General features: G+C 45.8%; 1 protein-coding gene and 1 long non-coding RNA gene across 6 annotated transcripts in view; one reads left to right on the plus strand and one right to left on the minus strand.

Moving 5' to 3' along the window:
• LOC149121760 (uncharacterized) lies at positions 1 to 25,515 on the plus strand. Of its 3 annotated transcripts, XR_016222975.1 has the most exons (3): positions 1 to 14,662; positions 15,518 to 15,829; positions 16,248 to 25,515. It is a non-coding gene; the product is annotated as an uncharacterized LOC149121760 (long non-coding RNA). The 3 variants fall into 3 exon arrangements; XR_016222973.1 differs by having other exon boundaries at positions 15,518 to 25,515; XR_016222974.1 differs by having other exon boundaries at positions 1 to 14,390; positions 15,518 to 25,515.
• Positions 1 to 26,048, minus strand: part of HIBADH (3-hydroxyisobutyrate dehydrogenase) — a 250,045-nt gene that overhangs the window by 93,094 nt on the left and 130,903 nt on the right. For 2 of the 3 annotated variants that reach the window (XM_070059685.2, XM_002713730.6), the window contains one exon: positions 25,106 to 26,048. The exons of the other annotated variant lie outside the window; for it this stretch is intronic. In XM_070059685.2, coding sequence (XP_069915786.1) covers positions 25,890 to 26,048 — 159 coding nt within the window. In that variant the 3' untranslated portion in view covers positions 25,106 to 25,889. Of the gene's footprint in view, positions 1 to 25,105 lie in introns of those variants that run through there. 3 annotated transcript variants of the gene reach the window in all.

A 26,048-nucleotide genomic window follows, 5' to 3' on the forward strand; every position in this document is an offset into this window, starting at 1 on the left:
AACCCAGGTGCTGGCGCTGCAGGCGGAGGATTAGCCTAGTGAGCCGCGGTGCTGGCCATTCTCTCTTGCCATCTGGCAAAGCAAGTGTGAGTTGCAAAAGGTGAAGCATCAGACCCATACCTTTCCCTGTTTCTTCTTCTCCATGTTGTCAGTTACCAACTTATTTTAGCACATCAGGACAATCTTAAGGATGCAGAGAGGATGCCCAAAGAATGCTTGGGACATGAAGACTTTGGGGAGCAGGAGAGGTTTTTGGGTTTCATTACTAATTAATTAATTAATTGGGGGGCAGAGAGAGATCTTCTATCTGCTGGTCCACTCTCCAAATATCCTTATTAGCTGGGGCTGAAGTTGGATGCAGGTCTCCCATATGGATGGCAGGAACCCAGTTATCTGAGCCATCACTGCTGCTGCCCAGGGTCTGCATTAGGAGGAAGCTGGAGTCAGGAGCTGGAGCTGGAACCCGAATCCAGGCATTCCAATGTGTGATGCAGGTATCTTAACTGCCAGGCCAAACATCTATGCACCAGAAGTTTTGGGGTGAATCTCAGAAGCATAATTTACCCTGCCTCTGTTTCTTAAAAGGAAAACTGCAACCTAGGGAGGCTCAGTTCATCATAAGGTTGCTGCTCAGAGCCATCTAGGCTTAGCCTGGGCCCCATGGGCCACCTGGAGTTGGCCACCCTCCAGCCTCCAAGAGCACACCCTTAACACCTTGCTTTTTAAACTCAGTAGCATGGTCTTAAGTGCAAGCAATGCAGGGTGGGAGAGTTAGGGTCAAAATCTGCAGGCAATGCCCCTTTCTGGTGCCCAGGTGGTAGAGGGGACCACTGCCTACTGCCTTGCCATGGATGGCACCTTTTCCTTGCTCCTCCTGTGAGGTGAGAGATGCAGTCACAGGCGATCTGTCCAAGGGACAGCAGCTTCTGCCGGGTAACCTTGGGGCTCACTAGATACTCAGGTGCAATCTGCCCCACCAGCCAGTGCCTGGTGTCCACACAGGGTCATCCCCATGGCGAGGGGATGGTCCTGGCTCTGCTCAGGCTGCTCCCAGCAGGGCGATGCCCACTTCATCCACCTGTAATGAGGCCTCTACCTGAGTCCGCAAGACGCCAGTGCTGTCCCAGTATTCCTGGAGAATGCACCAATCTTTGCTTTGAAATCCCTGGAGAGAAAGATAGGGGTCCTGCACTGTCTGCCTCCCTTTGAAGGGGCTCCCACCCAGCACCTTCCCTGCCCCCTCCCTTTTCTTCCACAAAAGGCGTTCTTGACAATCCCTCTAATTAGCAGGTTGCATTTATTTTTCAATATTTGGTGCCTGGTTTAGTTTAAGGTCCTTGGGGACTGAAACTACATGGATGAACTCAGAGCAGCAGGGAGGTGCGGAAGCTTCCAGCCATGCCCCACCCCCCTCTCTAATTGGTGGCAGCACAGTCTGTAACAAGGTGAGTCTAATTCCGTTCTGCTGAGAGAGGAAGAAAGTTTTATTTTTATTAGCCTTCCAAGGCTATCTAGCAAATTGGCAGGGTTTATTATTTTTTCTCGAATATAACAAAAAGCAGAAGAGCTCCAGTTTCTTCCCGTTTCAGAGGAATCCTCAAGTGTAGGGAGTCAAACGAAGACACAGATTTGTCCTCTTCCTCAAGCTTTGCTGGCTCCAGTGCCCACTGGGAAGCTGGTACCTATTTTATCCAGTCCAGCACAGGGTGGCCGCCCTGTCCCCAGTCAACCTGATGCCAGCCTGGTTCAGCTCTTCTTTCCCGGAACTCACACCTTCTCCCATCCAGCCACTCTGGGCCAGGTGGGCAAGTGTCTGCTCGGCTGTTTCCTCCGCTGCTGTACCAGCCCATGATGAGCCTTTAAGGCCTCTGCACAAAGCTGCCCCCAGACCAAGCCAAATCCATCAGCTTGCGCCTTTCTGCAAATTCCTTCAGATCTTCCGAACATCACACAATTCTGCATTGCTGGGCGTAATTCTGCAGGTACGACCACAGTAGCACGGACAGCCACCTTCAAGCTTGCCTCATAGACAAAGCACATGGTCTACTGTTAAACCTATTACAAATATGAGGGCATTTCAAGAAGTTAATGGAAAAATTGAATTGAAAGCTAAGTGGGTGGGCATTCAGTCAGTCTGGTGGATAAGATGCCCTGGTTTAGATACCCATGTCCCAAATTGGAGTAGCGTGGCTCCTGATTCTGGACTCCTACCAACGCAGGCCCTGTAAAGCAGCAGTGATGACTCACATAGCTGGGTCCCTGCTACCCACAGGGGAGACCGGATTGAGAGTCCTGCTGTGGCTTAGGCCCCAGCTCAGCCTTGGCTGTTGTGAGCAGCTGGGGAGCAAAACAGCAGATGGGAGCATTCTCTCTCGATCAAATATAAATAAATGAATAAGATAAACCTACCCTGGTGCAAAATAATCCGAAATTGTATATACTCATATATCACCAATACTCTTATTGTGGTCAATTATAAAGCAACCAGATACAACCTTAATGGAGAACAACTTGCTAATGTGAATCAAAAGCTTAATATTTTGCAGGCCCTTTGACCCGGCAATTACACCTCTAGGAATATATCCTCAGGAAAGAATCAGGTATGCAGGAATGTTCATTAGTAACATTTATTACTTCTAAAAACTGGAAATAATCCAAATATCCAACAAAAGGAATATGGCTAAATAAATTATGGAGCAGCTATACAATGGGCTATTCCACAGTCATTAAAATATTATAGAATAATATTAATGACAGGGAAAGACATTCAGGTTATATCATTAGGTTAAAAAAAAAGAACTTCAGATTAATGGCAAATTTTACTTCTAATCATCTATCCCTAGCTCAGAAGAGTTGAAAAAGGAAATAGACTAATCATAAAATTAGAAGGCAAAGCTCTTTTGATGGCAATGGTTCCTTTTCCACATGTTAAATAGAAAATTTTTAAAAATATAGATAAGTAAAAGAAAGGAAAAATTGGCAGATGTCTCCAGCTACATGTAGAATTAACATAGACAATATTAACATCAACAATGATGGAGCCTTCCTGTTTCCAATGTGTGCATGGTATGAGTGTAAGTATCAAATGCTATGTACTCTTTTACTATTCTTATTTTTTAAAGATTTATTTACTTATTCAAAAGGCAGAGTTACAGAGAGAGGGACACAGATACACACACACACACACACACACACAATCTTCCATCTACTAGTTCACTCCCCAAATGACAGCATACAGTCAGGGCTGGGCCAGGCTGAAGCCAGGAGCTTCATCCAGGTCTCCCATATGTGTACAGGAGCCCAAACTTGAGCCATTATTTACTGCTTTCCCAAGAGCATTGACAAGGAGCTGGATCAGTTGTGGAGCAGCCAGGACACAAACCAGCACCCATATGGGATGCCAGCATCTCAGGCAGTGCCTTAACCTGCTGCACCACAACGCCAGCCCCACTCTTTTACTATTATAATCACTGCCCTAGAAATACAATATCCACCCTTCATTTATAGAAACCTATTGTGATTTTGTACTTTTACTTCTTCCAATAATGCCTTAGGATGCTCGCTTACCCTGTCTTTCCTGGGCTCTGACCTTACTCAACATTGTTGCCACGTGTTTGAATTGTACAGACATTACACATCCCATAAAACATCATCATAACCAGTATTTATTTGTGTTTCCCATATACATAGACCTCACTCAGTCTTTCTTTCCTTCCTACATCTCCAGTCTATCTTCAGTCATTTTCCATCTGTGCGCAGAACATCCTTTAGTTATTTCCTTCAGTACAGATCTGCAGCTGATGAACCCACTCATTTTGGCTGAAAATATTCATTTCATATTCATTCTTGAACAATATTTTTACTATAGGATTCTATGTTGGCAGTCATTTTATGTCAACTTTTTTTTTCCAACTGTTTTTATTTACTTATTTTATTTAAGAGGCAGCAAGATTGAGAAAGAGAGATAAACACAGAGTTCTTATCCACTGGCTCACTCCCCAAATGCCTGCAATAGCTGAGACTAGGCCAGGCAAAAGCCAGGAGCTGGGACCCCACTACATGGGTGGTAGAGAGCCGTGACCACTGCCTCCTAGGAAGCTGTAATCAGAAGTGTAGGCAGGATGTGAACCCAGGAACTCTAATGTGGTATTGGACACCCCAAGCAGTAGCTTAACCACTAGATCAAATGCTTGCCCTTCTGTGAACTCTTTGGAGATGTTTTGGGGTTTTAATATGATGCGTCTAGGTCTGGTTTTTCTTTCATTAGTGTTGCTTGGAGTTTGTGGAGCTTCTTGCATCTGTGGCTCAATGCTTTTCATCAGTATTAGAAAATTCTCTGCTACTGTCTCTTCACATATTGCTTCTGTCCAATCTCTCTCCTCTGCTTTTGGGATTCCATGTTAGATTTCCTCACAGAGTCTCCACATCTCTTATTCTTTTACCCCTCTCTTCTTTCACTCAAAATGTTATTGTAAATATTGTTTCCCATGACCTACCTTGCAGTTCACTAAGTATGTCTACTCTTCTATTAAACCAACCCAATAAGTTTTTCACTTCAGTTGCTGGACTTTTTCAATTCTACAGATTCTATTTGATCTTTCTCTACCCAAAATCTCAATATTACCTTTTATATCTTTGAACAAGTCAAGTGTGGATAAACTGTTAGTTCCACCATTATAGGCAGTCTCTGTGGATTTATTCTCTTGATTTTTACTTGTGAGCTTTTTGTTTTTTGTTTTTCCTGTCATGTCCCAGTACTATTTGATTGAGTGCCTGAAATTGTTTCAGAAAATAGTAGACAAAATTTGCAGGTTGGGATTATGTTATTTTTTTTTTCCAAAAGGCTATCTCTTTGCTTCTAGGAGACAGCAAGGGACATTCGCAGTCCCATTAATCTGAATTCAGGGATGAGAAGACTTGAAGATGGTTTTAGTCCTTTTGACATTTGGTTTGCTTGTAGTTTATCTTTACTTCCAGGATGTGGTTACTCACCTCACATTATGGAAGGTTCACAGGCCTCCTCACTTGGGAAACCCCTGATTCCCATTTCTGCTCCCCCGTGTGCTGCAAAGCTCTCAATGCCTCGCTTGGCCTCTTGGTCTCTCAACGCCTTTGCTGGAGTTAGTTGGTACGGCTGGTCCTAAATGCCTTGGGTGTCCATTGTTCAGATTTTGTCTTCTTCCAAATCTTAAGCTGTTAACTCCTTTCTGCCTTATGAGTTTTCCAACACCATCAAGAAGACTTTTATAAATGACTTTGTCCAGCTTCTCCCATTGTCCTCTACAGATAGCTTGGTCTAAATCTCCTAGTGTGCCATTACTGAAAGCATACACCTGTCTTCTGTTATCAAATTCAGCTTTTAAAGGTCTCCTCCAACGAGTTTCACCCTTGTTACTAAGCCATTTGCCACTGTTTCTTCCCATTATCAGTGCATCAGTTGTTCTTCATTCCTTTGGGTCTGAAAAGAATTACCAGTTCAAACTGTGGAAAATTACTTCCACCTAGGATGGTTTTAATAAAAGATGACTGTTCAGAGCGTCTGTGTCCCATGGCTCATCTATGTATGTCCCACCCTACTGGCTGGAAACGGATTTGTGATAGTGCCTGGCAAATGGGAGCCCAACATGAGAGTGATTCCTGATGTTTCCCTGAGTGCAGCCCACGAACCCCTGGTCTGATTCAGGCCAAGGGATGAATGCCTGCAAAGGGCCAGGCCCAGTCTCCTGAAGCTAAGACCCTAGAGCTGTGGGGAACAGGAAAATAGCATTTGGCAAAGCCCTGGGAAGCATATTCTCACAGAAACATATTCTCACCTGCCTTGTGTCTACCTCTATGAGTACTGCCGAGAGCTCCAGCCCGTGTTCTGTCAACGGCACACAATTTTGTCGCTGTTGCTGTTTGCCAGCTACCAGAGACAGGATCTCATGACTCTCTTCCAAAGCTCAAGTCCATCACAGCTATTATCTTCCTGTTTGAGCCTTAGCAGAGGGAGGTCCCAGTGGAGGTGAGAATAACTGTGTCAAGGGCTTCTGTCCTGCTTCTGGAGAGCCAGAGCCTCTGGGGCTGGGTTTTTTGTTTTGTTTTCAAGATTTATTTTAAATTCACAGTTACACAGAGAAAGGGAGAGAGACATAGACACACACACACACACACACACACACAGAGAGAGAGAGAGAGAGAGAGAGAGAATTTCCATATGCTGGTTCACTCCCCCCAGATAGCCACAATGGCTGGGGTTGGGCCAGGCAAAAGCTGGGAACCAGAGCTTCTTCCAGGTTTCCTACATGGGTGCAGGGGCCCAAGCACTTGGACCGTCTTCTGCTGCTTTCCCAGGCCATCTGCAGGGAGCTGGATTGGAAGTGGAGCAGCAATGACATGAACTGGCACCCTTATGGGATGCCCAAGTTGTAGGTGGTAGCTTTACCAGCTATGCTACAACACAAGCCCCAGGGCTGTGGCTTCTTAAGGTAGCAGCTGAGACAATGGGTTTTTTGTGTTCCATGAAGCCTACAAGAGTTAGTGACATCTGGGACACTCAGTTGACTTCTGAGTGTCATAGAACTTCCAGGGAAATGGGGGCATCTGAGTCTCGTGGGGAGGCTGTGTCTTTGTCCCATTATCTTTCTGCCTGACTCCAGGTGCTTTGGGATGCACCTCTGGGCAAACTTCAGCAATTCTATTCAATCAAAATCACCTTTTCTGAGTTCCTAACGCTGAGGTGACAGGATATGACCAGGACAAGTTTGAAATACAGGATCGACTCTACTATAATAACCCAAAGATGTCTGGCATGTATTTTAGGGGAAAAAGGCAATCTATGCATATTTACATATAGGTAAATTTGTATATATATTTTTTAAAAATCTAAAAGAACTGATAACACCTTGTTAATATAATTAGACAGGCAAAACTTATCTACTTTATATAAATTCAGTTCTAGCTCTTCTTATATGCAAGACTTGGTTTTGAATAAAGATTTTAAAACATTTCAGGGGCAGGTGTATAGTGGTTAAGATGCTGGTTAAGGTGCCTATGTAACAAATCAAAGTGCCGGGGTTCAAGTCCTGGCTCCACCCCTGACTCTCGCTTCCTGTCAATGCAGATCCTGGGAGACAGCAATAATGGCTCCAGTGCTTAAGTCCCTGCTGCCTGCATGGGAGACCTGGATTGTGTTCCTGGCTTCTGGTATCAGTCCAGTCCAGCAGAGCCATTGTGGGCATTTGGAGAGTGAACCAGCAGATGGTAGTGTGCTTTCTCTTTCTCACTGAATCTCTGCCTCTCAAATAATAGTAGAAAAAAATTAAATATTTTCAATAGAGACTTTAGAAGTTTCATGAAAATATAATTTTATTTATTGATTTCTATTAAATGTATTATTATATAAAAGATACATTGGAATATTCAGAAACAAATTATTTTAGATTTTAGATTCTTTGATTGATTTATGTTTTCATTCATTCTACATATATTTTTGAACATGTGTTCTTAGCTTTTTATTGCTAGGTTATTTTTAGAATTAAAATGGATGGGGCCGGTGGGGTAGCACAGTAGGTTAATCCTCTGCCTGCGGCACCAGCATCCCATGTGGGCGCCGGTTCTAGTCCTAGCTGCTCCTCTTCCAGTCCAGCTCTCTACTATGGCCTGGGAAAGTAGTAGAGGATGACCCAAGTCCTTGGGCCCCTGCATCCCTGTGGGAGACCAGAAGAAGCGCCTGGCTCCTGGCTTCGGATCGGCACAGCTCCGGCCATTACGGCCATTTGGGGAGTGAACCAACGGATGGAAGACCTTTCTCTCTGTCTCTCCCTCTCACAGTCTGTAACTCTACCTCTCAAATAAATAAATAAAATCTTTTAAAAAAAGAATTAAAATGGATTAGGTTAGAAGGAAACTGGGAGGAGCAGGAAAGAACCCTGGAAAGTAGACCACATATTCAGATGACAAGCTCACAACCCTTCCACTTCGCCATCCACTCATCACCTTAGCTTAGGCGGCTCTGAACTGGATCAGAGGCAGAGTAGCCAGGACAGGAACTGGCACTCTGATATGGGAAGTGGGTGTCCCAAGTTTGGTTTAACCCTCTGTGCCACAATCCCTGCCCTTACATGATTGGGGCCTCATGAGGGCTATCTTCTGTGTTGCTCACTGCTGTCCTTGCGTTGTATTCTCACATGGAAGAAAGGGGGTGGGAGAGCTCTCTGGAGTCTCTTTTAATAGCACTAATTCCATTCATGACCTAATTACCAAGATCCTGCCTCCTAATATCATCACACTGGTGATCATGGCCCTAAAAATGTCTGCACCACGTGGCGGACAGTGGTGCTATTCTCCACCCTTCACTGAAAGGCTGGATGGGCGACAGCCCTCAGTCGTCAGATCCTTCAGGAATTCCCAGTTCTCCAGGGAGCCACTTTGCCCCAGGTCTGGTCTTGTAGATGGGCCTGCAACCAGTGACTGACTGATGCAGGTGTGTAAAAGCCCAGACACTGCGGCTGGATGTGGGTGCACTCTGAGGGATGTTCTATGTTCACAGCTCCCTGTGGAACTGGCATTACGGGGCCTGTATCACAACTCAGCTGCTTCTACCCACCTGGCTTCTACAGGTGTCCCCACCAAAGGTACCGCTTAATAAATCTCTGCGCGTTAAACTCCATCCCAGAGTCTGCTTCCTAAGGAAGTCAACCTGTTATACTCTAGTCCTAGAATATCTAGCAGTTAGAAAAACTACTCAAATAACTCAGATTTCAGGTTTACCTACTTCTTGGCGTTAGTGTAGCCAGGGTTACAGAAGCAATGTTGCATGGGCAGTAGTTGATTAACTTTTCTGTAAATGACCAGAGAATTAAAGCTTAGGCTTTGCAGGCCTAAGATTGTTGTATATACTTCTGTGTATGTGTGTGTGTGCTTTATACCCATGAAAAATGTAAAAATCATTCCCAGCTCCCTGACAGCAGCAAAGGAGGCTGAAGGCTAGTGGACTGTAGTTTACAGATCCCTGGTGTAGGATATTAAGAGGACAGACTTGTTAGGAGATACTTCTCCATGGATCTCATGTTTCTTTAGATCTAGCAAAGCAGAAGTACTGAGTAACCTTGTTCTAGAATATCTCTTTAAGAATTTTCTAGGGGCAAATATTTGGCAGGGTGATTAAGACACCATTTGGGGGCCAGCGCTATGGTGTAATGGGTAAAGCCACCGCTTACAGTGTCAGCATCCCATACAGTCGCCAGTTCAAATCTCGGCTGCTCCACTTCCAATCCAGCTCTCTGCTATGGCCTGGGAAAGCAGTAGAAGATGGCCAGAGTCCTTGGGTCTCTGCACCCATGTGGGAGACTGGGAAGAAGCTCTTGGCTCCTGGCTTCCAATCGGCCCACCTCTGGCCATTGTGGCCACCTGGGAAGTGAACCAGCGGATGGAAGATCTCTCTCTCTTCTCTTTTCTCTCTCTCTCTTTTTGCCTTTGCCTCTGCCTCTCTGTAACTCCGCGTTTCAAATAAAAATAAATAAATAAATATTTTTTTAAAAAAAAAGATATCATTTAGGACAATCACATCTCATATCTAGGGTCTGGTTTGAGTCCTGGCTACTCTGCTTCCCCATGGGACACAGGGAACAGAGAGATGGGAAATAAAGGGAAAACAAAAGGTACATTATGGCAAACACCAAAACCAACCTCAAATCCAGTTTAAAGAAATCAGAAAGGATAACATAAAAGTGCAGGCTCAACAATATCCAGTAGACTAAACACTCACTCATCTTAAGGTGAAAAAAATAATAAAAGCAAGCTTTGCCTTGATGGAATCTTCTGGGTTAAATTCTTGGGCAATGGCTCTTTCCGTACAGTCTGATCTGTGAGCATTTACTGCCTGTGATAAATTAGGAGTCCCCACCATGAGCTTTTACTGCTTCGGGTAGGGTGATCACAGCTTTCTAAACTGTAAATTACTTTAGCAACTACTTGGGACAGAAGGAAGTGAAACAGAAGGCCCAGGCTTAGCAGACCATTTTCTTGTTCTGCCTCTACCCTACTGCTTATCTGCATAGGGCACTTATTTATTTTAACATCTCCCATTTCTTACCTGGCCAGCCTTTTAAATAAATTTCAAAGCCATTGTTAGTTACACAAAAGATATAAATACAATGCACCAGGATGTTAAACACAAGTGCTTATTGGAGGATGAAACACATTTTATGCAATCATATTTTTTAAATCTTTCTTTTCGATTTACTAATCCACTTCATTATGCAACCAACTTTTTAATCAATCAACAACACAGTCTTTAATCAAAAGGTCAATACAAGGACAAATGCTTTAAAAATCCTCTAAGAATGAAAACTATGCAAACCATGCAAGCCAGATCATTCATATCTGAGACATAAAATAGCCTGAGCTGGACACTGATCATGTTTTCTGAATCATACATCAACATACATCATACAACACCCAGGTTTCCTAAGGCAAAAGTAAGACAAAATATTTGAAGGTAGAAGTCACTTTGAGAACCTTCCACGTATCAGATGCTTTATGTATATTCTTTCCTATTACTTAGTTCTCCCAGTAATTTTATGAACTGCTTCTCCATTTCATAGATAAGAAAACTAAGCTTCAGAAAGGTTAGGTAGGTTCCTATTAACTTGCAATGATGGCATTCAAACATGGGTCTCAAACAGTCCAAAGCTCCCATTCTTTTTCTCATCTCCTGAGATCCTATCTTAAACAATGGCCGTTCTATCTTTCTCCATCTCCTTCCCCCTCTTCTCCTGGCTGCACACAGTAGCTCTATTTCACTGTTGGTGGCACCATCGTTCTAGGACCATACTTGGCTCTCCATACACAATCATCCACATCCCCTTGTCTAGTAACTAAGAGGGCATAGGTGGCTAGCAGTAAGGGGATGCAGAGAGCACTTTCACCAGCCGTGCCATGTGCCTAACCCTAACCCTAACCCTAACCCTAACCCGGTGATTTCACAGGTGTGGGGAGCCCTGAAAGCCTGGTAGTGGTCCTTCCCACCTTACTGCCACCCCAGATTCAAACCTGTCTTCACCAGCTTCCTGTGGGCCAAGTACAGCTCTGCTGGGAAGACCTGACTTGTAGAAGGAAAAGACCCTGAAAAGGATCCTGATCACTTGGCAAGACTAGAAAACACACGGAAAGGAACAAATGCACTTGGAAATATTTCTGTTTAACTAAAAACAAACAAGGATTCCTTTAACCTGTTGGCCAACTGCCCTCCAGAAAGGTTTTACCCAGCAACTCCCATCGGCAGGGTCCCTGCATCTGCAAACACCCAACCTGGTTGAGGGTGATGTACGCTTGATGGGCAGCTCCAGAACTGCTGACTCAGGGACACAACACTCTCACTGGGGGATGATGGGAATGTGCCTGGAAACCACATTCGCATAGCGTTTTACATGAGACTGAGAAGATGTCCACTTTCCACACCAAAGAGTGGGGAAGGGGAGGTTTGGGCACCCAGCAACCACTCACAGCTGTGGTCTGTGCTGGAGTGCTGAGGTTGAACTCTCTGCACCAAGACCCGTCTCATGGGCCATGAACTTCTAGACCACTTACTTGTCTTCATAGAGGCAGCCAGGGAGTCCAGCACTTTTCTGACTTCACCTCCACTGAGTTTGAGAGAGCCAGGTTTCTTTACTAGGTCTAACTCAAATACCTTCTTGCTAATGGACCAGAGTCATTTGAAGTAGAAGGTGCTGACTGACATCTTGTGTTTATCAAGTTTGCTTCTTCCAAGAGGCTTCTTGGTTAACACCAGCTCATAATAAGAGCTCATTGGTTTTAATGAGCATGTACTTTGTGGCAGGCAATGTGCTTTGCACTTCACATGTTATCTTTTTTAAAAAATATTTATTTACTTATTTGAAAGTCAGAGTTACACAGAGAGAGAAAGAGAGGCAGAGCTAGAGGTCTTCCACCTGCTGGTTCACTCCCCAGTTGGCTGCAACAGCCAGAGCTGTGCTGATCTGAAGCCAGGAGCCAGGAGCTTCTTCCAGGTCTGCCACACAGGTGCAGGGACCCAAGGACTTGGGCCATCCTCCACTGCTTTCATAGGCCATAGCAGAGAGCTGGATCGGAAGTGGAGCAACAGGTACTCGAACCAGTGCCCACATGGGATGCCGGCACTGCAGGTGGTGGCTTCACCCACTACACCACAGTGCCAGCCTCGTATATGTTATCTTATTTAAGCTTTTCAACACCCACTGGGGTAGGTACTGATATCCTTTACCGGGCCAACTTTTAATACTGTTTCAATGTTTCTGTGTTAAAAAGATACAGGAAGTGGGGTGGGCGTTTGGGGTAGTAGTTAAAGTAGCAACATTCAATATAGGATGGGCTCAAATCTCGACTCTAGCTCCCAAATCCAGCATCCTTCTGGGTCAGACTCTGGGAGACAGTAGGTACTGTTTCAAGTGCTAGGGTCCCTGCAGCCCATGGGAAAGGCCTGGATTTGGTTCTTGGCTCCCAGCTTCAGCCTGGTCCAGCCACAGTGGATGTGAACACATGCGTAGTGAATTAGCTGATAGGGGTGCACTCTTGTACCCTCTCCCTCCCCCTTTCCTCTCTCCCTCTCCCCTCCCTCTCCTCTCCCCCTCCCTCTCTCTCTCTCTGCCTCTCAGGGAAAAAAAATCCAAGGCATGAGCAGGTGAGCAAAGAATGGTTTTCATCATCGTTTTCAAATTTTTGATTACAAATCTGTAAGACCAGGATGGTTTTAAAGTCTACCTCGCTCATATAGTACCCCAGGAAAACAGGGCTAAGCACAGCTTCTGGCCTCCGACCCGCCTGCTACAGGGGGGCTCCATGCTCTCTCAGCTAAGCTGGCACAGCTGTGTTTCAGCGGCAGTCCTACTGAGCAGGGAATTCATGGGGCATCTACTCTAGGTCACAGCCTGTGCTAGTAGTGGCTTTCCTTGTGCAACAAGAGGTTTACAGGGACTTATCCTGCTGCCCTGGAATTGGGCTTGGGATCCACAGCAACAGAGGCTAAATGTTCTTGCTTCTGACTCAAGGAGGGCTTCCAAATATTGGGGGCAGGCTTCCCAGGAATCAGCAAACCAACCCCACTATGGTCAACCCCTTTCCATCCAATCCTTCCTGCTCCAGGGCCCACGAAAGCAGAGACCATAGGAGCTTTGGTTTTGTTCTTGGTGACCTAAAGGAAGGAGCATGCCAAGAGCATTAAGAATTAGGGGTGCTTATAAGAGAAATTTGGTCTTGCATTCCTTTGATCACTTATTCATTCATTTATCCAACAAATGCAGTGTTTGATGAATCCAAACTATGCCTGTTCAGGTATGTGCAATCTCCCAGTGACAAGATCATGGTCCTTGCCCTCATGCAGCTCACACCTGGACGTCTGCTCAGGTAGGGGACGGCAAAGTTGCAGATGTTGGCATGTGAGAGGACTCCCAAGAAGGCAGGTGGGTGGGTAGGTGCCCTTGTGTCAGTGTCCTTACAGAGGGCTCCCCCCAGGCTAACATTTCCATGAAGAAGATGTGGGGAAAAGGAAGCTGAAAGCATCTCCCCATTGGGAAGTGATGGCAGAAGGTGGCAGGACAGTCACGGCAGGGCCTTCCAAGGCCCTCACACCTGGCTCCTGGGAGGTGGAGAATCCCCGTGACCCAGCTTTCCTCGGGAGGCATATAGGTACCTTGGTCTTGATGGACTTTGCTAGAATGCTCTTCCCAGCAATCTTCACAAGCAGGCAACCTATCAGGGTCTACTTTTCCTCCTCAGTAAAATCAAACCCATGTGGAGAACCAGAGGGTGTGGCCTCCCTTTACTCCCGGTATCCATCTGAACTACCTGGGCAGGACCCAGAGTCCCCAGGCGCTCTTCCATTGCTCACCAGAGGGGCACTGTTCGTGTCTAAGTAGAATGCATCCAAGGTGACATTTACAGGAGTGTGCTGACCCGCTCTCATTTGTAGGAGGCAGGGTAAGGCTGAAGTCCTTGGCCCTCACAAGGCAGGACACAAAAGCCAATGGGTTGTTATTAAAACTCAAGCTCCTCTCCAAGCAAGTTAGTGTCATTGATGTTTACAGTATTTCAAAACATCTCCCGTCAGCAGTGACACACCTTCAGCCACCATCAGCTCACCACATTTTGGTAAGGCCAGAGTTGGTATCTTCAGACAGCACTGCATTTTAATTAGACACTATTTCTTTCCCAAAGTTACCCTCTGCCTCTGCCGAGCTGCTCTATTTGTTACCTGCTGAAGGATCAGAATAACCAAAGGTTGTCTTCTTCTTCGACTCTGAAACGTAAGGAGAGGAGACACTGATGGTCCCTGAGCATCCTGCAAGTCACAAGCTAACAGAGGCGCTGCTTCTCTGGAAGCGCTGTCCTTGCATCTCTCATCCAGATGGCTGGTAAGAGGCACAAGTGTGCCATCCTGTTCTTCACCTGGCCGAATTCCTTTCTCTCCTGCTCCCGCTTCTCCAGGATGGAATGTTCCAGAAGGCAGGCTCCATGAGGGCAGCAGTTTTGTCTGCCTTGAGCACCACAAGATCCCTGGCTGCCAGAACTCAGCGTGGCTCCAAGGAGGTCCTGGATAAATATTTGTGGTCTGCATCTGCAGCCCATGCACCTTTCCAATTATAATTCTGGTTACTCCTCTGTAATTTCTCAAACAGTGGAGAAGGTGAGGAAAACAGTATTTTTGTGGGGGTGGGGCAGGATCCAATTTTACCCCCAAAACCTATTTCCTTCACCACTGAGAACAAGCAAGGCAAGTCTTAGGTCACTGTTTTCCCATTAGCTGAGGACACAAGGGTTTGCTTTATATGAATACTTTTTCTCTTTCCCACGTAGTGATCATCTCATATTTCTCACTAGAAGTAGGGGGAAAGGTGATCTTTCTAACCTGGAAATGGCATTGCTCAGCATTGCTCGTTAAGGTTCAAAAAGTGACTGGGGCTCAGGGAATCCTATGCAAATCAGTCTTGATGAGCCCTTAACTAATCTGTTTACAAACCAGACCTGCTAGACAGGCCTCAGTGATTTTCTATCAAAGCAAAGTACTGCTCTTTATGGGCATCTGGCTATCCCTGAATGGGCAGTTTAAGCCTAGACTCTTTCCTTCAAAGCGAGATCAAAGGCTCCATGACTCTTAAATGAGTGCGTGATTTCCACTCACTACCTTCTTGTTTGCAGTTCGTGTTTATTAGCAGCACTGTCTCAGGTTTACTTTGTGAATTACTGGTTTCTGAAAACAGGCTGGCAGTTTTATGGACCACAGTCTACACTGGTGGAGATTATGCAGCATCTAGCACAGAGAATGGCCCATCGGCTAGGACATTAGACATAGGAAAGTCTCGGCACGGATGACAATGCCTGGCCATGCAGAAGGCATTGATGATGATCTTTTAAAGGCAACCATCTGGCATAACAAGGCTAACACAAGAAAAGATTCCCCAACTCTGGGCAGTTGAGATTTGATAACTCTTTGACTGCCTCGGGAGGCATTTTCTTTGAAGTTTTCACTTTATTTCTGCAGAAGACAGTGCGTAGATGAGCGGTGCAGTCAGAACTATTCAAGGAGAGACGGAGACCAAGCAGACGGCTTACACAAAGACTCTGGCACATGGCAAATGCCACTGAGTCCTTCTTCTGCGGATTTCAGCCGGCAGTTTCCTCGGGTGAGGACCTGGGCATCCACCCTCCCAGGTCCTAAAACTGAGATTAGAACCCTGTCCTTCACTAGCGGATGGAGCTGCCAAGAAAATTGCATCTTGCAAGATTTGTGGTGACACAAGCATAGAAGCTTCAGGCTGTCGTTGACCTATAAAAGGAGCCAGACTAAACTGCTGTGAGTACAGTGCAATGCAGAGAACATCTAACCTTGGAAGGGGCAGCTTTTAATGTCACGAGAGGGCTGGGCCACAGATGAAATGGGATGGCCAAGAAAGGCCATAGTCAGGGATCAAGCCACTGTTTAAAGTCCTATCAGTTTTTAATAGTAATAGTTTTGTTGTTGTTGTTGTTGTGGTTTTTGTGTGTGTGTGTGTGTTTTTTTTTTTTTTTTTTTTTTTTTTTTTTTTTTTTTTGCTGGACACTGAAGCAAGCATAAATTCCCAAAGATAAAAACACATCTGTCAGAACCCTGTGGCCAGACCACTACCAATCCAAAATGAATTGGGCAGAAAGTGGCAAGCCGGACAACAGGGAAAGTAAAGCTATCGTAAATCTCTTCTTTAAAAGTCTCTTTCTGCTTATCACCTCCTAAGTGTCCTTGATGGCTCAGTTCTGCCACTGCCATTTTGAAAAAGAAGTCCGATACTACGCAGGAAAGCTGTGTCAAAGAACGCATTCCTGCACACAGGAACAGGACCAGAAATTAGATTCAGGAGGCTGGGAAATAAGACGTTCAGACCACAAAGTCACCAACACAAACAGTTTTAACTTGGCGACGTGATGCCTTCTAGAACTCGCAAGAGGAAAAGGGTCTGTGCGGGAGCACATCGGGCTGTGACTGCACAATGGAACACTCAGTTTGCAAACCTTTATGCTGCATCTGTAACACAGCGGTGGACACAGAGCTTATAAAGATGCTGTCTCCTTCTCTGGCATTGTGCTGTGTCTTTCATGCTAGCGTAATGGGCTCTTTCCTGATTCTGTGTTTTTGTTAACTGTTTGCATTCTTTGTCTAAAATATGGACCTTCCATCTCTGAGACAAAAGGTCCATTCTAAGCAAAAGTCAAAGCCAAATAAATGAGTTAGGAGTTAACCAGTAGAGCATACTTACATTAGCACAAATAAGCTATCAGGTCTCCCTGGTCATCTTGGCTCATTAAAGGGACAAAACTAAACCAAGCAGGGAGAATGAATCATGTTTGGCACTTATAGAGAGCAGGTCTCGGGTCAGGGTTAAGGTCATTAAGAGGAGCGAGAGTGAAAGAGACGAGAGATTAAAGCTTCGCGTGTTCTTAGGGTCTCTGAGACTGGAACTCTAAGGTGACATTTCTGGAAAAGGTCTCAGATGGTCTAAAATTGCTATGCAACAGTTCAAACTCTATCCACAAATGGAATGAAAGAGAAGTTCAAGAGGCACAAAAAAGACGTAAAAGAGGAGTGAACTTGGTATCAGCTGTCCTCCACCGGGGCTGCCGGGAGGCTCCCTCTGGACGGGGATTAACTCTTGCAGGGCACAAGGCTATCTCTTAATGGTGCTGGGAGGAGGAATTCAGCCCTAAAAGGCCTAGGCCATTCGTTTTTACAAGGAGAATGGGCAACAATTATGTCCAATTCATATGATTAAAGGGAAAATCATGAAAATCTTTAAACATTCCAATTTGACACCAGTGAGAAGTTTTCTACCCTAAAATATGGTCTAGTGCTGAGACGCTATTTGTTCTAACCTACAAGAATCCAAACGTCTCAAGTATTTCAGGCATTTATCATTTTTAATGACTATGGCAAATGCCAAATTTTGTCCTTTTGAAGATAAAATGCTACACTCAAAAAGTCACAGGATTTGCATATATAGCCAAGGCTGAAAAACACACCCCAAACCTGCCCTTTGCTTTTATGGCTCTGGCTGCGAGGAAGGTTTCCGTGGTCTCTGCCTCTGCCAATGTCGTTATTTTACTGAGAGGCTTGCCAAGATGTAGCTTGTGGCTTGGCTAGTGTGTCGGGTTTATTCAACTGGCTCATTCTCGATGAGCGCTCTTGCCACCTCTTTACCAGGCATGACAGACTATCATTAATAAAAATGTATTGATTTCTGAATCTATTCCTGGCTATAAAAGAACCCTAATAAATGAGATGGCTATATGAGCAATAAATAATCCCTAACCAGAGAGAGTCCAAAAACTGTCAGGAGCACATGCCTCAGGCTTCCTTAAACCCTTAACTAAGATGGAATCGGTCTTAAAGCTACAACAAGCCTTGGAGACCAGTGCAACGGCCTCATTTTACAGCGAGGGAAACAGTGGCATGATGTCGCACAGCTTGGCAGTGATCTAGGATTACAGCTCAGATCTCCTGTGTCCCAGGCCGGGGACAGTCCTTAGAACCAGACACTGGGAAGGGCTAGAACTCAGGTCTCCTGTCTCCCAGCCCAGGGACAGTTCCTGCAGGCTAGATGCAAAGTGCTTCTACTTCACTGTATTTTTCTCTTAATGTCCTATAAAATAGTCTAATTCTAGTCTGGGCAAGAAGTCTTCACCCCTTTTAGGTATTCCTGAATTATTAAATGATGAATACAATTAAATAGTAAAAGGTCATCTTCAATCTGTCTGCCACCACCGAGAGATGATTCCATGTGTGTGTCGGTACGATGGACATGCTAGTTTATGGGTCTGACACCTTGCATGGAATGTTACAAATCCCTATGATGTCCTTAAGCTCCCTCTTCAATTGAACTGAAAGACAGCTAAAAAAAAAAAAAAATCATACTTGGACAGATGACTCCCCACTGGCTGGCTATTTGAGAATGCCCAAGGGTGCAGTTACTGCAGCTGAGGCTGGGAGTACCCCACACTGAGCAGGATCCTGACAGCAGCCTGGGTAGAATTTATGCACACGGATAATATGGCCCCATGCTCTGCTCGCTTGCCTTTCTCCCACATCCACTGCGGACTGATCACACACATTTCTGATTGCTTAAAAACAAGTCGAGATCAGAATCTGTGCACGGAGAAGGGCCAAGGATCAGGCCCAGATCAGTGGGTGTTCACTTCCATTTGGACTTTGTTGTACCTGAACATATGTTCCCTTCTAACAGTGGCCGGTCAGCTGGAGAGCACAGGCTCTCAACCACCTGTTTACAGACTCCCTGAGTAAGTCTAATCTGTGCTGTTGTGAGATTCACCTTCTGCCTCAAGGTCCATGTCGCAAGTTCTAAGACATTGCACTGGGAAACGCTGTGCCCATAAAGGGAAACAGGCGCATGCTTTATCTGCATGCAGGTTGATGGTTAAAGTACTAAAAGGGTTGGACTAAGCTTGCTACTCAAAATGCAAGCTTTTCCTCCCTATTTTCTTCAGGCTTTTTTTGGGGGGGAGGGTAATTTAAAAATTTATTATTTATTTGAGAAGCAGAGAGACAAAGATCCCATCTACTGGTTCACTCCCCAAATGCCCACAGTGAAGCTGGGAGCTCAATCCAAGTCTCCCATGTGGGCGGCAGGAACCCAACTACTTGAGCGAACACCATTCCCTCCCAGAATTTGCATGAGCAGAAAGCCGGAATCAGGAGCAAGAACTGGGAATCAAACCCAGGTGCTCTGACGTGGGACATGGGAGTCCTAGCCGGAGTCCCAACTGCTAGGTCAAACACCTGCCCCGCTTCGGTCAGTCTGAACAGCATAAGCTGAACTTGAGACCGGAAAACTCTAAGATCCACATTATGCCAAGACTTCTTGCACAGCTGTACATGACAAACTGTCCATTTCTAATCCAAAGTAAATTAAACTTGGTCGGTAGAGCAAGAGTCTTTAAGAACAGAGGTGTATGCAGCAGTTAGGAGTTCACTTAACGTTATGTGCAATGCTGTAGCTGCTGCTCCTTCACTTTGTTGAGCTCCTACTCAATGCCAGGGGCTGGATTCAACACAGGGACTCCAAGCCAGCACGACACATTCTGTACCCCAAGCGAGCTCCCAGTGTGATGTGCAAGACAGATGAGCAAAGGGGCAAAACATAATAGGGCTAAGTTCTGTGACGAGACAGAGATCAACACGGAGCTCTGGAAACAAGGGAAATGACAGCCTGTGACACTTGATGAAGGCTTTTTAGGAGTCAGGTGTCCAGGCTGGTCAGCCAGGAGGGGAAGCAGAGGACAGTTCAAGGAAAGGAAATGGCAGGTGCAAAGGTGCTGGGGCGTGAGACGCACAGCATGCTTGGGAAATGGCAGGTGCTGTGGGCAAAACAGGGCCTTGAACATCTTGCTTGGGAGATCAGGTTGCATCCTAGGTTAAATGACTTTAAGTAAGGGAATGACTGCATTCGATTTCAGTCTTGGAAAGACCTCTCTCCAAGCAGTGTAAAGGAGGAATCTGGGTACAAACCAGACTGGTGGCAGGTGTGACTCTAGAGACAGAAAGATAGCTGAGGGGAAGGGAAAACGAGGCGGTGACCACAAACAGATCCAAGGGATTTGGGGGAAGAGGGTGATGGAAGTATAAGATTGCTTTGAGAGACTCTAAGGCAGGGGGAAGAGGGAGAGGGAGAGGGAGAGGGAGAGAGAAATATCTTCCATCTGCTGGTTCACTCCCCAAATGGCTGCAATGGCCATGGTTGGGCCAGGCTGAAGCCCGGAGCCAAGAGCTTCATCCAGGTCTCCCACATGGGTGGCAGGGACCCAAGCACTTGAATCATCTACCACTGCTTTTCACAGGCCATTATCAAGGAGCTGGATTGGAAGTGGAGCAGCGGGACACAAACCAGCACCCATATGGAATGTCATTGCTGCAGGCTGCAGCTTAACTGGCTGAATCCCAGTGCTGGCCCCTATGGCACTGTTCTAAAACTGAGTTGTGGTGATGGTGGGTTAACTCTAAGTATACTAAAAGCTAGAGAACTGTATAAAATGAGGAAATTTTATTGAATGAAAATTCTACCTCAGCAAAGCTGTTGAAAGAGACTGGGTGTTTGACCTAGTGGTTAAGATACCCTCGTCCCATACTGGAGTGCCACGGTGCAATATCCACCTCTGATTTCTGACTCCCACTTCCTGTTAATGTAGATCCTGGGAAGCAGTGGTGGTCACTCAAAAAATTGGGTTCCTGTCATTGATGTAAGAAACCTGGATTGGGTTTCTGGCTCCCAGCTTTAGTCCAGCCCAGCTGCAGTGGCTGTAGACATTTGGGGAATGAACCAGTGGATTTGAACTGCCTCTGTCTCTCTATATCAAAACAAAATTAAACAAGAGAACAATTGCAAAGAGGTTGAGGTACCTTAGATAAGAACCAGAGAGGGCTGAGATAGGCACTAGAGATTCAGATCTGGCTATGGAGAGCACATGTAGGAGGGATGGTTCCTTGGATTCCAGATGGGACAGGGACCGGGAGGATGTGCTGGGGAAGACAGGGACTCAGGTGTTGACATGCGGGTTTGAGGACACTGTGGAACAGAACCGAGAGGGGGGCTTCTTGAATTCCACTTTACCACCATTTGGCACAGGCTAATTCTTGTTAAGATGGGGTGTTCTGTGCGCTGCAGGATGTCTGTTCATCAGTATCCTTGGCCTCCATCTACTAAATTCCAATAGAGTGTGACAACCAAAAATGTCTCCAGACTTTGTCCTATGTCCCTGGCAGGCAAAAGTGCCCAAGCTGAAAATAACTTGTTAAGAGAGAAGTATCAGGGCCAGTGCTGTGGTGCAGCAGATTGAGCCACTGCTTGTAATGCCTGTTTCCCACACAGGAGTGCCTGGATTCCAGTCTCAGCTCTGCTTCCAATCCAGATTTCTGCTGGTGGACACCCTGGGAGGCAACAGGTGATAGCCCAAACGCTTCAGTTCCTGCCACCTGTGTGAGAGAACTAGATGGTATTGCTGGCTCCTGGTTTAGGCATGGCCCAGCCCTGGCTGTTGTGGGCATTTGGAAAATGAGCTAGCAGATAGATCTTTCTCTCTGTTGCTTGGCTTTTCAATCAAAATAAAAACAAACCCACTTGTTTAAAAAGAGAATGATCCTTATGACTTTCTCCTTAATGCATATAATTCATCATTTGAAAGTATATAACTCAGGGGGCCAACATTGTGATTTAGCAGGTAAAGCTGCTGCCTGCAACACCAGCATTTCATATGGGCAACAGTTCATGTCCCAGCTGCTCCACTTCCAACCCAGCTCCCTGATAATGTGCCTGGGAAAGCAGTGGAAAATGGCCCAAGTGCTTGGGCCCCTGCACCTACCTGGGAGACCCAGATGGAGCACCTAGCTTTAGCCTGGCCCAGCCCAGCCAATTGTGATTTGGGGCATGAACCAGCAGATGGAAGACCTTTCTCTCTCTCTCTATCCCTGTAACTCTGCCTTTCAAATAAATAATTTTTTAAAGAAAGTATACAACTCAGTGTTTTTTTAAATCCATTTGCGAGGTTATGTAGCCCTCACTACTGACTCTAGAACATTTTCATCAACCCCAGAAGAATCTCCAGACCCATTAGCAGTCACTTGCCAGTTCCTTCTCCAGCCCCCCGCATCCACCATCTATCTACTCCATAGAGTACTACATGTCACAGAAGCACACAATACATGGCCTTCTGCATCTGGCCTCTTCCACCTGGCATGTTTTCAAAGTTCACCCACATTGTAACAAGCATCAGTACTTTTCCTGTCTATGGCCAATCTTCCTTTGCACCGTTTATCCATCATCAGTTGAGGGGTATTGGGTTGTTTCTACTTTCTAGCTATCATGGGGCTATGAACATTTCTGCATGGGGTTCTATGTGCATATCCATTTTCACTTTGGGGGCTATACATTCTAGGAGCAGAAGTGCTGGATCATGTGATAATTCTATGTTTAACTTTTTGAGGAACTGCCCAATGACTTTCCACAACAGTTGCACCCTTCAACGGCCCCAGCAGCAGCATCCGAGGGTTCCCCTATCATCACATGCTCACTTACGATCGTCTTTGGCTCAGTTTCCAAGCATTGTATATCAGGTCCTTTGTTCATGACAACCCCATGGACGAGAAAACTAATGGTCAGGGAGGGAGTCCTGTACAAGGTCCCAGTATAACGCTCGGTTGAGTCCTTCCCAGCACTGCTATTTGCTATTCCATGTTGAAGACCTCTATTATTCATTACAGTTTGAACCTGTCCTTCATGTAAGATGCTGGCAGTCTGACACGGGACGGCTTTGCTGGCTGGTTTTTTAATTCTCAGAGGTCTTTCCATGCTATACCCTACCGGGACTACGCAAAGGCAGCACTGAGCAAGGATCGTCTCTGTATCGTACCTTTCCCCTCCTTCCTGCATCATTCCCCTTTCCTCAGTACAATTTCCCACTTAAAAAGATAAAATTTTCCTTGGCCCCATCTTCCTTGTCAGTGTCTACCCCATTTGTTTCTTTATTTTTGCAACTCAACTCCTGAATGGCTGCCTCTACCCTCATCACTTACAATTCTTCTGTTCTCAGACTCTCATTTCCAATACTCCCCCCAACACTCTTGAGAAAATCATCAATGACCTCTATTTTGCCAAGCCCAAATGATTACTTCTAAGTTATTACTCAACCTATCAGCAGATTTTGAGACAAATCATTCCTCCTCCTCATAAGGGTCTTCATCTGGCTTCCTGGCCATTGTTCCCCTTCCCCACTTCTCTTCACCTCTCTCCTTCAAGTCCTTCCTCCTCCATCTCATTTGCTTGTTCAGCCTCGTTGTCCCAACCATCAGAAGTTGAAGTAACATGGGGCTCACCCCTTAGACCTTTATTCTTCTCTCCTGACTGGTAACCATCTCAAATAAACCCGACTGTTCTTCTCCCAAACCTGCTCAATCCCCCTATCTGGTGAAGGGCAACTCCCTGCTCGCACTTCCTCAGACCCCCAACCTTGGAGTGTCCCAGACGCTTTCCTTCTGTCCCTCACCCCACTTATCAGTTAGTGGTTCTTGTATGTGTAGAATCTGACCACCTTGCGTCCTCCTCAGTTAGAAGAGTCTGGTGCCAGATATTGCCCATCCTCTGGGTTATCACGTTCACCCCTGAACTTGTCCCCTTGTTCCCCCCTTTCCTCTGGTCTATTCACCACACAGCACCCAGTCTGAACATTTAAAAAGAAGGCCAGGTCACATTATCCTTCTCAACAAAACCCTTCACAAGCTGGCTGTGTCAGATGGCTTGCAAAAGTGGCCACCCCAGTGCCCCTCTTTGGGCCTGCACATAATGTAGCCTCCTCTTATGCTGACTCTGACCTTGGCTATGGGACTTGCTTTGGCCAGGAGGACAGTACAAACATGAACCAAGCAAAGGCCTGAAAAGCGCTTGCCCAAGGCAGGCACTGTGACACAATCGGTTAAGTCACCACTTGTGATGTCTGGGAGAGCCGGTTCAAGTCCTGGCTGCTCCACTTCTGATCCAGCTCCCTGCTAATGTGCCTGAGAAGCAATTGATGCTTGCTCAAGTACTTGGGTCACTGTCACCCACATGGGTGACCTGATGAGACACAGAGACAAAGAAAGCTTGTATCTGCTATTTCACTCCTCAAATGGCCACAATATCCAAGGCTGAACCAGGCTGAAACAAAGAGCCAAGAACTCAACCTAGTCTCCCAGAAGGAAGGCAGAGAATCAGTTACTTGAGCTATCACTGGGTCTACATCTATGCTGCAATGGGAGCCTGGAGTTGGGAATTGAAGTCAGGTACTCCAAAGTGGCTTACCTACTGGGCTGAGTGCTCTCCCCTGCCCATTTCGTTCCGAGTAACAGTTCACGAGACTCTACGTGATGTGGCTTCCCTGTGCTGGACCACTTGGCTGAAGGCCCCACCACCACCTCTCATATTCAGCATTATCCCACCCCAGTGTCTCTGCTCTGTTCCCCACGCCCGCAATGTTCCCTTCTCAGACAGCTGTATGGCTTGCTCTCTTCTTTCTTGTCTGCTGAGATGCTACCTTCTCAGAGAGAATCTCATCAAACACCCTTATCTTGCTTTATTTTTCTTGTTAGTCCTTATTATTACCCGCGTTTGCTCTAAGTATTTATTCCTTGCCTATCACACCCTTCTCTCACTCGCACATCACATCAGCAGCCATCAGAAGGGATGCTCTATAGGGCAGGAGTTCTGTCTGCCTCGCTCATCGCCAGGAAAATGATGATGGCAGCAGTGGTACCTCTGCCCATACCAGGTCTGTCACCTGCACTGTTTCTAGGGCTGAGGTGGAAAAGTGGCAACACTGGGGCACGCTACACTACTGCAGACTGAATTCCTACAGCACCTGCAACTGATATGAGATTCAAAAAACACACATTAAGGATTCGAGGTAGGGGGACAGCAAGGTGCTGGGTTGCCACAGGCCAACACTGAGATCTGTGCTCTTTGGCCTCCCTACTTTCCCACTGGTCTGTAACACCTGTTTGTCACACACATCACTTGTTCGTTCTATAAATGGCTAGGAAGAAACAGAAATTCCAAGAAAATATTATCAGTATAGAAATTTATTTGAATTCAAAATAATATGGTTATATTTAGAATAATGTAATAATTATCTAAAGCAAGTATCATCATTGGCTCTGGAACACATCTAAAGATGTCTTTGTTTTCAAGTCCAAAAATATGTAGGAAGAATGTGTAAGGAAGCAAAACATATAAAACAAGTCTGCTGAGTACTGAGAATTGTAACAAGGAAGATACACTAAGAATACTGTAACCGAGTTCAAATTATAAAACATGCAGCAACAAATTCTCTGTCTTTATCAATTCCCTGGGAAATAAATGCAAGACCACTACCACCTGCTTCACCGGACAGACATCCTGGGGGACCACAGGTAGTCATTCGCTGTGCCCCTTTTTCCTAACTTCTCTCTTCACACGCATTTCTTTTCTCTCCTGTAAGATGTGTTCCGTTCCGTTGACACGACATTCAGTCTTACTTGCGAAGTGGAGTAAAATATCTGATCGAAGTATTGGATGATGTCATTGAAGATGTTCAGGGATCAAACTTGAAAAAGGTCAACTCCGCCAGCAAGCAGAGGCCGTCAGTGGCTTGCCAAAGAAAAGAGTTCATATAATAGGTGCTTGCTAAACAGACAAAAAGACTAAGTCGTTAAAAATGGATGAAAAATTTGAGGGATTTCTGTGACCTAGACAATCAAGAGCAGCCAGGTGACCTTTGATTAAACCTATGTACTTGTGGGGTTGGCTAGGAGGAGGCTCCAAGGCAGAGTGTGGTTCCCAACAAGTGTCCACAGCCAAGGGGCACCCTCAGAAGGACTCCTCCTCCCGCAGAAACTGGAACACAGCCGAGAAGTCTTTCTTGGCGTAGCCCTTTGCACACATCACCCTGTAGATCTGATGGGCAAGACTACCCAGAAGGATTGGGCTCTTTGTGCTGGTGGCAGAGTCTTGCGCCAATCCCAGGTC

Source organism: Oryctolagus cuniculus, chromosome 16 (assembly GCF_051225735.1).
Source record: "Oryctolagus cuniculus isolate XC-2025 breed Fujian yellow rabbit chromosome 16, ASM5122573v1, whole genome shotgun sequence".
NCBI classification, from domain to species: domain Eukaryota; kingdom Metazoa; phylum Chordata; class Mammalia; order Lagomorpha; family Leporidae; genus Oryctolagus; species Oryctolagus cuniculus.